Source organism: Pocillopora verrucosa, chromosome 7 (assembly GCF_036669915.1).
Source record: "Pocillopora verrucosa isolate sample1 chromosome 7, ASM3666991v2, whole genome shotgun sequence".
Classification (NCBI taxonomy): Eukaryota; Metazoa; Cnidaria; class Anthozoa; order Scleractinia; family Pocilloporidae; genus Pocillopora; species Pocillopora verrucosa.
The window spans coordinates 14,178,018-14,192,112 of NC_089318.1; the positions used below are offsets into that span (position 1 = coordinate 14,178,018).

General features: G+C 38.8%; 1 protein-coding gene across 1 annotated transcript; it reads left to right on the forward strand.

Annotated features, from left to right (window-relative positions):
* The first annotated feature begins 10,389 nt into the window (after nucleotides 1-10,389).
* Nucleotides 10,390-13,440, forward strand: LOC136282538 (uncharacterized). The gene is made up of 2 exons (XM_066170192.1): nucleotides 10,390-10,512; nucleotides 10,986-13,440. Exon 2 carries the CDS (start codon nucleotides 11,022-11,024, stop codon nucleotides 13,434-13,436), a length of 2,415 nt encoding a protein of 804 aa, XP_066026289.1. The 5' UTR covers nucleotides 10,390-10,512; nucleotides 10,986-11,021; the 3' UTR covers nucleotides 13,437-13,440.
* Nucleotides 13,441-14,095: the final 655 nt, after the last annotated feature.

A 14,095-nucleotide genomic window follows, 5' to 3' on the forward strand; every position in this document is an offset into this window, starting at 1 on the left:
GAAAATTTAATGGGGTTTGCTCTTATGGAAAGGAATAAAGAGAAACTTATCCAGACATCTTAGCGGTAGCTGTCGCTACGAACTTTGTAACACTGTTACGGATGTTCTACTTCAGTCCCTAAATTTACATCTGTTACCACAAGATTTTTGTGTTCAACTAGACCCTGTGAGCAGGGTAACTGGGATACCTGGATGGTACTGGATCCGTGGAATCAAGTGTAGTGATACTACGCGTGTCGGACTAGTATACTGAAATAGTGAGCTCAAGTCTGGCCAAGGGCATACACCTGTCTCAAAACATAGGCATGCTATGCATGCAAGAGTTATTTTTTGTAGGGTGGGTGGATTACTTGAAACATTGTAAGTGGTCTACATTCTTACAAAAGGAAAGAAGATTATCAACGCGGGAAAGAATGAAAATGTCGAATTACCTCACACACAGGTATTTTGAGGTAGATTATGTGTATTGTGCGAATAAATGTAACCAAAAATAAACTGTATTGGTGCCACGGATACCTGTTAGTACAAAATGTAGACAGCAGACTGCAGACCGGATACAAAATATAGACTGCAGAGTGGGTACAAAATGCAGACTGAGAATCTGAAGAGTTTTTACGTCTGGTATATAATAACATGTCATCTTACAGCTTACCGAGCGTCACGCAATCGCTTTTCCGCGATCAGCCTTCACGATTATTTGCACTATTGTGGAAAATTCCTGGCCCATTTCTTGATTAAAATCGATCGTAATATAATTTCAAGCCTTCAACATAGTTGGTTGGTGTGATGTCTGTACAGATTTTACCAATGTAATAAAAGTAGATGACGTGAATAATAGTGATGGTAAAGCAAGCTTAAAACGGCAACAATCGCCAGAAACTACAACGGATACACAGGGTATGAGTAAGTTTTATTGATTTTACGAGAAAAATCTTCATATTTCGAAATATTTATCGTTGTAAATCGACCATATTTCGTTCCCTATACTATTCCTAATAACGTGTTCAAATTTTCAACGGTTCCCAGCATAACTTACTCTGAGTCACACAACGCGTAACGCGTTCGTGAATTAATCGTTGGCTCTTTCTCGAGACGTGACCTTGGGTTGCCTGTGACAGGACAATTGCGTAAACAATACTTAACATAATAACATTATATACAAAAAAAACGGGATTTTGGATCATGTATTTATTAAAAAAGAATATCCATACAACTACAATGGAAAAAAAACATAAGATTCATTTCTGATCGTGAAATTAATACCATTCGCACTGTTATCGTAGCTACGTTCCCTGGCATCAAGTGAATCCAACATGGCGTCTTTCTTCACAAGCAGTTTGCATCCATTTGAATTTTATTCTTCAGTCTCACGGTAGTAGTGTTGTTCAATAGATTGCATAGAGTAAATGCAGTTTGGTTTCAGATTTCAGATTTTGCTTTTTACAACGAGTTAACGTTTTCAACTAAGACATTGGCATACTTAGCATACAAGACATACAAGGCATTCAATGCTTTCATGGCTTTCAAGCGTTCACGATTCAGTCCGTTCCAAAATTACCGCTCAATAACATCTTTTTGTGTGGATTGGCCGCGAACAATACGACTTGTGTATGCGTCTATAAGTATTTTGAGCGTTTGCGCCATAATGCTCCAGATGATCGTAATCCAAACACATTGAAATACAAAACGACTGACAAAAGAGTTTTATGGGCAAAAATCTCGTGTTCGTCATGTGACCCGGCCCTGTCCGTGCATGACAACGTCAATCATCATCAAGATAGCACGCGTGATCAGCATGTGAACACCTCATTGGATCACAGTTAGTTGTCATGGTGTTGAGGGCCCAATGACCTCTGGGTACTATTGCGCAATTTTTCCATTTTGTGGCGGAGGAAAAAAAAAAAAAACTAGACCCTGTGAGCAGGGTAACTGGGATACCTGGGTGGTACTGGATCCGTGGAATCAAGTGTAGCGATACTACCCGTGTCGGACTAGTATACTGAAATAGTGAGCTCAAGTCTAGCCAAGGGCATAAACCTGTCTCAAAACATAGGCATGCTAAGCATGCAAGAGTTATTTTTTCTAGGGTGGGTGGATTACTTGAAACATTGTAAGTGGTCTTCATTCTTACAAAAGGAAAGAAGATTATTAACGCGGGAAAGAATGAAAATGTCGAATTACCTCACACACAGGTATTTTGTGGTAGATTATGTGTGTTGTGCGAATAAATGTAACCAAAAATAAACTGTATTGGTGCCACGGATACCTGTTAGTACAAAATGTAGACAGCAGACTGCAGACCGGATACAAAATATAGACTGCAGAGTGACTACAAAATGCAGACTGAGAATCTGAAGAGTTTCTACGTCTGGTATATAATAACATGTCATCTTACAGCTTACCGAGCGTCACGCAATCGCTTTTCCGCGATCAGCCTTCACGATTATTTGCACTATTGTGGAAAATTCCTGGCCCATTTCTTGATGAAAATCGATCGTAATATAACTTCAAGCCTTCAACATAGTTGGTTGGTGTGATGTCTGTACAGATTTTAACAATGTAATAAAAGTAGATGACGTAAATAATAGTGATGGTAAAGCAAGCTTAAAACGGCAACAATCGCCAGAAACTACAACGGATTCACAGGGTATGAGTAAGTTTTATTGATTTTACGAGAAAAATCTTCATATTTCGAAATATTTATCGTTGTAAATCGACCATATTTCGTTCCCTATACTATTCCTAATAACGTGTTCAAATTTTCAATGGTTCCTAGCATATCTTACTCTGAGTCACACAACGCGTGACGCGTTCGTGAATTAATCGTTGGCTCTTTCTCGAGATGTGACCTTGGGTCGCCTGTGACAAGACAATTGCGTAAACAATACTTAACATAATAACATTATACACAAAAAACACGGGATTTTGGATTATGTATTTATTAAAAAAAAATATCCATACAACTACAATGAAAACAAACATAAGATTCACCTTTCTGATCGTGAAATTAATATCATTTGCACTGTTATCGTAGCTACGTTCCCTGGCATCAAGTGAATCCAACATGGCCTCTTTCTTCACAAGCAGTTTGTATTCATTTGAATTTTGTTCTTCAGTCTCACGGTAGCAGTGTTGTTCAATAGATTGCATAGAGTATATGCAGTTTGGTTTCAGATTTCAGATTCTGCCTTTTACAACGAGTTAACGTTTTCAACTAAGACATTGGCATACTTAGCATACAAGACATACAAGGCATTCAATGCTTTCATGGCTTTCAAGCGTTCGCGATTCAGTCCTTTTTAAAAATTACCGCTCAATAACATCTTTATGTGTGGATTAGCCGCGAACAATACGACTTGTGTATGCGTCTATAAGTATTTTGAGCGTTTGCGCCATAATGCTCAAGATGATCGTAATCCAAACACATTGAAATACAAAACGACTGACAAAAGAGTTTAATGGGCAAAAATCTCGTGTTCGTCATGTGACCCGGCCCTGTCCGTGTATGACAACGTCAATCATCATCAAGATAGCACGCGTGATCAGCATGTGAACACCTCATTGGATCACAGTTAGTTGTCATGGTGTTGAGGGCCCAATGACCTCTGGGTACTATTGCGCAATTTTTCCATTTTGTGGCGGAGGAAAAAAAAAAAAAAAAGACGACAAAAAAACAAAGGCATTTCATGACTGGGCTACCACAGGTATCCCAGTAAAAAGACGACAAAAAAACAAAGGCATTTTATGACTGGGCTACCACAGGTATCCCAGTAATTAGAGAGAGACGAGGTTTGACAGGAACTTTCCTGGAAACGGACACCTTATCAGTTTTGGTTTGCGCTTATCTCCGAAAAATGAAAACAAACAAACAATGGGAATTTTATAAATGCAGCCATTGTGATACTGTAGAAATATTCGTCTCCATTCCTTTGCGCGCCTTAAAAATTTCCAGCGGGTAACAAACATGTGTACTCAATTTGTCGCTGCGTACGGCCTGGTCATGTCCAATTTCTTTCAACATCGCTTTGAAAAAAAAATATTTTCTCCTAATGCGTGGTTGTGTTCACGATTCAGAGAGATTGCCCGAAATAATTATAAAACACTAACCTGTATAATTATAAAACGTTGAAACAAGATTGATCTGCGCTATCGCAAAATATCACAATGTGTCGTTATCTCGCAGATCAATTATTTGCGTCAGCCTTAAGCTTCCCAAATAACTGTCCCTAGTAAAAGCTAAGTTTTTCGTTGTTTGTCTCACGATGTAGTCACGTGTGATGTAGATAGCGACGTTTCGACTGCATACTGCTAGTCTTCTTCAGGCGATGAGGTCACTGATCATGCGTGATCTTATAAAGCATGATGCTCTGCTGTGATTAGTTGTTTTTCAACAGCTCTGGTTGGTGCATTTCGATCCTTGCTGTTCATTCAGTGACTTGCTCCCTGGGCGGTCCGCTGTCGCACGGCTCTCCCGTTGTTGTGTTTTTTGATCGTGGGCATCCACGCTTCTGGAATTTCTATTCCACTATCCCTGTTGATGTTGTTAGGGTAAAGCCTCTTTGACCTTGCTCGTGTAGTTATAAGGGTCACGATCAATAAACTTCACTTCGTTCCAGAGTGGCTTGTGTCTGGTGTTGTGAGCATGCTCTGAAACGGCGGAGGTCTCGGTACGGGCGAGTCGAATGTCTCGATCGTGCTCCTTAATTCTGTCTTGCATAGGTCTTCCAGTCTCTGCGCTGTATAATTTGCGGTATTCACAGGGAATCCTGTAAACTACACCATCTTGTATAGCCGGGTCGACAGCGTCTTTTGGTCGCACTAACTGAGATCTTAGCGTAGTCTCCGACTTGAAAACAGCGCGTACGCCTTGTTGTTGTAGGCAACGGCGAAGCTGTTCGGACAGACCTTTGACATAAGATAAAACCGCAGTAGCTTTAAACTCATTGGCGGGTTTTAAAGCTACTTTTAAAGCGAGCTGGCATATATATTTAAAGGTATCGCGAGAAACTCTCAAGTTTTCCTTCCGCCAGTGATTCAGTGTATTGCTATTTAGAAAATGCTGAAAACAATTCTTTGGTCGTACAAATAACCAAGCTCTTCTTGGCCGGTGAGCAAGTTCGCGACGAACTCGTAAATGTAAATAACATGCCGACAAACCTTAAAGGTAGCGTAGTTGAAAGGGCCTTCTTCGGTGTTTTCTCGCAAAAAACTGCTGGACTGCTATATTTATGGAGGACTGTCGTATAATAAGCAGGAGGATCACTGAAATTAAGTTTACTAGATCTCGATTCGTGACACCCATGTTGCTCTGCACTTTTCCTGCCAATTTGCCAGGTCAGTGAATTCATATCGAATCATATTTGACCCCGAAAGGAGTCTTTTACTGTGTAACCACATCCCCAAGGGTAACATGAAACCTGAGCTTAGCCAACCCAAGCCATTTACCCTCCGTAAGGCCCCAAACCCAAGGTGCATGCAACTACTACCAATGTTCAACATTTCACAACCTCTACCTCAACAACCACAGCAGGATATGTCACTCGCGTGTTTGACATTCCAGCAACGACTAGGAGAGGATTGTACTCGTTTTCGCGGGTGCTAAAAATGGATGTGTGGTGTTTGCGACTACATTTCTAGCATCGAGATCTACTCTTACATTCATACGCGCGATGCTTTCTGCCGTGCAGCTAAAGCATAATCTTTTCTCAGAGAGTATTATGCGCTTCCTCCCCATCCCGGTGACTTTTGTGCAATTGACAGAACTGTGAATCTGATCTTCGCAGTAAACACACTGCTGGTTTCCGGTTCGTGTTTCTTTATGTGAATGGTTTTGAGTGCACGCGTGGGAATCCTCTGCTTTGGGTTTGAAATTCCTTTAACTGAGGTATTTTCTGCCATGCTTTCCTCGACGTAATTGATGTTTAACTAACCCTAACCCTAACCCTAACCTGTCCTTTCCTTATGTTCCCTCAAGAGATCCTTGAAATCCCAGTCTCTCCAGTCTTCATTTCCACGCAACAGATCAGCTTTCACCCTCTTCAATTTTTCTAAAGTAGAACGCACATTTCCTTTGATATCCCCGAGCCGCTCAATCGTGTCCAAGCTTTTAACATTGTAGCGAAGTTGCCTTTAGAATTCCTTCACTTTTCTCGGATTTGCTCCAGTAATAACCGGCAGTTCCATTATGTTCTTCATATACGTATTCACGATATCTGTAGGCTGGCCATATTCTTCTTCGCGAATTACGTTTGCGCTGTCGTACCCCTAAGTTTCTGTTGCAGTTGTCAGTTTTTATAAGATATGAATATGATTCACCAAAATAGTTTAAAATTTGACAAACTACTGATTCCGTACAAATAAATTTTCTTTATTGTTCTTGTTGGAAGACAATTTCTACCATTATACCCTTGATATATCATTGTAATTGATTTGTGCTAGTAGATGCCGCTCAAACTCCATATTCTTCTTGTGTTTCTCTATCGCCTCTCGCTCTTGCTCTTCGAGGTCTATAGCTTTCATCTTGGCAAGACAAGATGAGAGCTATAGCTAAATTCAGGGAATTCTTCTTGTCGTGTTATCGGCTCTCTCAAGGTTGTCTTCGATGTCTTTACCCTATAGCGCGATTTCTTCTTCGCTCTCGTTTTTGCCGATTCCTCGCACTCACAAGACTTGATATCGATAGCCGAAGTCGCTCCAAAGCTTGTTGGTCTCGTTTGGGGATGATTTCTTCTGTTTTAGTGATCTTCAGTTTGAGTACCTTTATTTTGTTGTTCAATTCTGTCATGTCTCTGTCATGACTATAACTGGTTTGGTTCTTTGCTCTTGCTCGAGCGTTCTCGTTGGTTAAAACCTGTCCCGTCGGAGGTGCCACTATGTGTCGTAAACTAATTTAAGTAGCACAACAAAACCCTCTCTCTTTTACATAATTATTCTGACTGAGGACCAGTTCGCTTCTTATCTTTTGTCTCGATTGATTTCTTTTCTCGTGTAAACCTATATTTGTCGTGGTGCTTAACGAGAAACACATCTAGGCGACACGTCTTCAAAAATGTCAGTCTTGATAACACGTTCTCTTATTTCGTAACGACAGCGTACAAAATCATGACAGCTTGTTACGCAACATCTCTTATTTTCATTGACAATATTCTAATTTTTTCAGCCCCTCACCTCCTCTTTTTTTAACTCTTAATTATTAGCTGTATTATTGAAATTGATTTGATTGTTTTATTTTTCAAAACTCTTTTTTCTTTTCGATCCGTGATCCGATCCGAGAGGTTTTTGGGCCAAAAAAATCTTCCAGTAGGGCCTGCGTTCCATTACGTCACACAGTCTCTATTTCGCTTATCACGCAAAATTTCTAAATTTCTAAAGGAAGCTCTAGCTTAGTTCTTTTTTACGTTCAGTTGCAAATTGCAGTCAAGTCCCCAACAAGTATGCGCGAAGGTTTGACTCTGACGCGTGCGCGACAGATAAGCACATGGTATTGTGTAATCGCGGAAGAAGAGAAGCTTTTGCGGTGCAAAATCAGCACAGATACCGTGTTTAATACGCACAAAACGCATGCAAAATATGTACACTGCGTTCACAATAGACCGAAACTAAAAGATGTCGAGCGTTTCCGGAACTGGTCGGTCCGCGAACCTTATAAAAGACGTTTGTAAGTGAGCCTTTCATCGAGAAATATGCTATATCAACTGAGCTATCTAATGTTAATCGAGCGAAGCAAAAGTGCAAATTTCATCGTGTATGTAGACGTGATCGTGAACTAAGCAGAATACCGATACGACGTTTGAAAAGTTTAAGGAACAAGGGCAGAGAGGTTAGAAAATTAGTGTGCGGATTTACGCCAGTTTCTCCCCTTGTAACTTGGACCCGTGGCAACTTCAAGTTCGACTCACTTTATCGTACATGCGTTTTTATGTCTAGGTTACATTTTATGTGCTTTAACATTTGTACTTATGCATCAGATTTATATTTAAAGGTATTTACGGAAAGATACGGAGACAAGAAGTGTCTAGATTTCATGAAATTTAAACAATTAATCGAACGTATCTTTATGTTTATGTACATGTGCTAAGCATGTGCACAGTGTTTTTTTGTGTTTTGCTTCGTGAAATGCTCTGATAATGCTTTTATTAGTGAACAGAGTTTTGTGTTGTAGAGCTAACTTGCTTTTATGTATTTTATGCAAATTCGAATAAAGCAAGTTTGAATTCATCTGGCCGTGACCCGCTCACAGATTACTTCCGCTTGAAGTCTATTCCCACTCTATTCACCGAGTGCTTCAATAACATGTAATAAACTCTCGGTCCATTCAAATACGAACACGACCTGAAAAGTTCTATTCCTTTTTGAGTGTCCAGTTGACGCTGGTAATAGTAGGAACAAAAAGATTTTGTATTGCGAAAATTGCTCACTTCGCTCTCATTGTCTAAAATTTGATCGTTTGACAAAGAAAAATTATCATTCACAAACACTGACAGTTTAACATATCAAATAGATACCGAGGACGTTTATAAGGACTTTTGGGCGGACAAAAATAAATTTCACAACAGTGAATATGCAGAAAATTCACCATTCTTCGACAAAACGAATAAGAAAGTCATTGGAAAATTCAAAGATGAAGCATCTGAAGTTCGTCGGTTTAAGATTAACGTTTCGTTGATTGATTTTTGATTTTACAAATTAGCTGATTGACATTTAATTTTAGCCTTAATTGACAGTCGATGGCGCAATCGTCTTAGTAGGTTTACCTTGAAATCAAATGACGCGTTTTTCAGTTGTGAAAGAGAAGGTACTGTTCCTCGCTAGCTAACCTGCAGTTTTTCTGCTGATCCTTTTCTCTCCCATTTCGCTGAAGTAATTTCTGACTGGATAACGCCACTAAGTAGGAAATTTGTTTTGTAACCAAAAATTTTCAGTATTGCCGTAATTTCGTATTTTCCTCATGTAATTTCATGAATCGCTTGCTGTTAGATTTCCTTAGAATTATGTATTGTCTCTTACAGATTGAATAAAATCAAAGAAAGAAATATACGATTCGTATCCAGTCAATTACTCGATAGCCACTTTATCCCCGGACCAATCAAATATGTAAAGGTACATGAAAGAAAATCAAAAAGGATGTAAAACTGCCAAAGGCATCAAGAAGAATGTTATCAAGAAAGACATCAAACACGTTTATAATAAAAATACATTATTCAACAACGATTTATCGTAAAATGAGAATATCGGAAGCGTTAATCATCAACTTGGTAGCTACGAACTAAACAAAGTGTCGATGTCTTGCTTCGATGACAATCGTTATGATGGACACTACCAAACACAGAATTAACCTTTTCGAGTAAACTTTACTTTAAAAATAAATTTCACAAATAAAACAGATTTCCATAATTTGTGTAGACAAAATGTGAAGCTTAAGATTGGTTAAAAAATCAGACCATCAATGACTCAAATCTATGGGAAAGTCCCTGTCGTATTGCATCATCGACTTGCTGTTTGAATGACGTCAACGCGTGGGAAAATGTCAATTTTTTTCTAACTACCATTTCTCGGAATCCAACTGTCCATAATTTTTTTCGGAATTCATTCTCTTCCTTAGAACTATAGCATATCCTATCTATAAAACATTTAAAGTAGCACCCGCGCTCTCATTTGTTGATAAATGTTTAATTTGTATTGTCGAATTAATTATTTTTGATGTATTTTTGATGTATTTTATAGAAGCATTTTTAACAGAGCTCTCGAAAGTCATGCAAACGTTCGACTGCGTCTCTTCTTGAATCAACGAGGCCATGTAAGCACGGCAAAAATTCCTTTTGCTTAAATAAGAAAAGCAATAATACTTCTTTGGTGTTCTATCCCTTTGTTACTTACCCCCCACTGCTATGCTACTGCAGAGAGGTTCCCAACAGGGAAAACACCCATCTTAGAACAATAGCATATCCTATTTATAACATATTTAAAATAGCACCCAAACTCTCCTTTGTTGATAAGTGTGTTTAATCTGTACTGTCGCTTAATCTTCATTTGTCGAATTAATTATTTTTGAGATGTATTTTAAAAGCAGTTCTAACAGAGCTCTCGAAAGTCATGCAAACGTTCGACTGCGTCATCTCTTGAATCAATGAGGCCATGTAAACATGGAAAAATTCCTTTTGCTTAAGTAAGAAAAACAATAATACTTCTTTTGTGTCCTATTCCTTTGTGCGTTTCGAATTTGTTTTCTCTTAATGAGATTAGAGGCAGAGGTCAATTATGAGATACGTTTGTTTTCGTTTTCCGAGAAACCTGTGGGTTTTTTCCCAGCATTTTAAACGCTTACGAAGCATACATAAAAGCCAATTTACTTTATCAACTCAGTTGATATTACTTCTTGACCTTGTTATACCCTCCCACCGTCGCAGCACTACAGCTTCTCCAGAAACTTATACCCTTTATATTGCGAAACCGCTTACAAATCCGTTTCCAAACACAGCTAAGGCATTCGGTTCAAGAAAGGAAAAGGATAAGGTCAGTTTTTTTGACAGCGAAGTCATGTTATTAACAAATGGTGTTTGGGATGAAATTAAATTCTGTCTAAGTTGGCGAAAAGCATCGAAAGTGTCGAAGTGTCAAATTTATCAGCAACATTTATTCAGGGCTGCGGGAAATTGTGAAATTTCGTATTGAAAACAGAAACTCCAGATAACGTGATGATAAATTGAGCCCTCGCAGAAACAGAAAGAAAGCTCTCGACGGTTTATCGATAACATTCAAGGAGTCGATTGATTCACTAGCAAGATTCCTTTTTGGCGGGACATGAAATCAACACTGAGGTTGTCTTCTACATGTTTATGTAAGCCCTTATGTAAGCAGTGATTATACTTGTAAAAGTTGGACACTTCATGATTAGGTCTCTGATATATAGTTGAAATATTGTATTTTCACATTAAATACTGCGTGAATAAAACTTATTTGTGCTATGATTTCCGTTCTCTTTACAGTATCTCGGCGGATTAGCGTGTGATTGCAAGCAGAACATGGCCGTGGAGTTTATCGGTTTTTTCTCTGTGCTTCTTTTCTTTCTCTCTTCTTGTCAAGCCAAGCCGGATAACTGCAGTGAGGCTAAGTGCCAGGTCTTACTGGTTGGAGAAGGGACTGCGTCCAAACTCCGCGTGAAGGCTTCCGAGAAGGGTGTTAGAATAGTCTACTTGGATTTGAAGTTCCGTAACGACAGCTACCGTCCATTAGAGTCAGAAAACAAGTTTCTCCCAAATAGATGGGTTTGGGCGAATTTGATTAGTGAGCCAATGTTGTCTTTGTCCTATGGCTATGACATTTTGTCCATGGGCCTCCTTAAATACCAAACAAGAAGTATGGATGTGCTGTTGGAAGATCAACCAAGCGGATGCCTTGCGAACTTGAACTCATCCTGTCAAAACAAGGTAGTTGGAAGAGCGCTTCTGAATATGACACAGTTAAACTCAAGTGAACCTCCAGACAGGAATACTGTTTGTTTTGCGATGATTGAAGATTATGGTCAAGATCCTGGTGATTTTTTTTGGAGCTTCTTTGAGGTAAATGTCAAATTCCAGTGCTGTGAGATAAGCAAAGAAGAAACCACGAAATCTACTTACATTCAATGTGGGCTGGATGTTCAAGTTAGCGGTTGGTTAAAAGCTTTTAATGTTACCCTCAACATTTTGACTATGCTAATGATACTTTATTGTCCAGCGTTTCTCGTTTTCCTACCGGATTCCATTTTAAATCTTCAAGAGGAGTATAAAAAAGAAGAGCGACGCAAAAACGAGCAACAATCAGAAGACAGCCATCATCGACAGAGCAATCAACAAAGAAGCAGGTACAGATCAACTGCTGAAGCTTCAGCAAATGACAATGCAGAAAATAACAGTTCATTTCCTCTTGTATCTATTCTGACTCAGAGTCAGCAAGCTAATTCCCAAATAGGCGAGGATACATCAAACAAACATGCTCAAAGTTTGCTTTATTTAGACGAACCAAATCCAATTACCTTCTCCTGTTTTCTTAGAAATTATATCAAAGAACATACAGAATTATTTTCATTTCATTTCAAACTTGCATTTCTCTGGTACTGTGTTATTCCAATTTTTGTGTACCTAAGACTAGGATTAAGCTACATTGAAGAGAGTAAATTTATGGAGGAGTTGGATAAAAAACCAAAAGCATCTCTGTTAGGAAGGTTTTTTTTTTATCGTACCGAGTTTCAAGGTGTATTCAGCTGGCTAATACCTCTAGTTCCTTTGATTTTGATTGTGATTTCAAGTCCTGCGGATTTCCTAATTACTGCCACAGAGGACACACAATTCGTAATCCCTATTTGTCGAGAAAATATGGTTTCTGTAGGAGAGCTAATGCTCCGAGACATGGAAACTTTAGCAGTTAACAGTTATAAGTTAGCTTCGTTTTTAATTACCCTTCACCAAAAAGCACTATCAGGGTCTATAAAGTTCTTTAAACATTGGGCTATTGAGAAAATGGGTCCGCCACGGAAACGAGCAAAAACTTATTTCGTTGCTTTGTGGGCGTTATTCTGGGATGTTGTTTTAGTCATAGTTGTGGGTGTCATTTTTGGAGGAATATGCCTCTGTGTATTGTTATCAGGGTTAGTCTGGCTCATTTATAGGCATTCACCAGTGAATAGTCTCTTATATCTCTATTTCGGAAAACTTCGCCAAATGTTACAAGAAATATGGTATTCTCACAAAAAGGTTTTAAAGCTCAGTGTTTTTGCATTATTTGTAATTTTTTCCTACATATTCGCAGCGTTCATATTAGGATTCGGCAGTTTCGTAGGGGGCCTTTCATGTCGATATATCACTCTGATGTGTGGCTTAGTTACTTTAGGTCTAGTGTTAAATGCGTCAGTCGTGGCCCCATTTTTAGCACTCCTTATCGTTGCTTTAACAAACATTTATCTATGCTACTACAATCTGCAAATGCGCTACCAAGATGTAAAGAAAATGATTTCGGAGAAGTGGCAGACTTATGATGGAAAAAGCGAGCACGGTGCAATTCCAGAAGATCTATTTTGGCGCATTTGTAGTGGCGCGTCAAATTCAAATAGCACAGTTCCATCAGTTAGGGGTGAAGTAAACCACATGCTTTGCAATATAGTCATCATTTTGATATTTCTATTTTTGGTTTTCTGCTCTGCATTTCTGGTGACTGATGCGAAGAGCATTTCAGCAGTGCCATCAATAATTGCTGTGTTTTTAAGCGGAGCTATTCCTGGGTTATTTTATAAGGGATTTATGGATGAAAAGCGATTTACGGGCGAGACAAGGGTGAAAATGATTAGAGAAATCGAGGAGGCTGTTATAGAGTACAAGGAAAATACCGCGGTAGAGTTGTATAATCTGTTGCAAAATGATACTGAGATGGGATATATTCCCCAATTTGAGTCCTCATGCTAGGTGTGCTGTTTTCTGTCGCTCATTAATCTTTGCTTGACTGAGTATTATGTATTTCAAGGCCTCATTACTGAAATAAATATTTCGTAAATTACCATTCTGATCTTGTATTTCCTTTGGTATTGCTCAAAATAATTTCTCAGATAATTATTCTGCCCCACTTCCCTTTCTTAAGGAGGGACTGTTACTGATGTGAACCAAGTGGAAAATTTAATGTAGTTTTCTTATGGAAAGGACTGAAGAGAAAGTAGCGTCCTTTTAATTATAGTTCATCGTAAGCTGTTTTAAACTTATTCAGACATCTTAAGCGGAAGCAGTCGCACGAATTTTTGTCACAGGTGCTCTACTTCAGTCCTTAAATTCAGATTTGTTACCACAACACTTTTTGTGTTGAATTAGATAAGTGAGAGACGAGGTTTGACAGAAACTTTCCTGAAAAGTGAAACTATATTAGTTTTGGTTTAGGCTCATTTCCGCAAAATGAAAACAAACGATGGGAATTTCATGAATGCAGCCAAAGTGTTACCATAAAAATAGTCGTTCCCATTCCTTTACGCGCGTAAAATTTATTTTGCGTAAGAAGCGTGTGCACTCATTTTGTCGCTGTGTATGGCCTGCTCATGCCCAATTTTTTTTTTCAACTTGGTTTTGAAAAAAAAAAA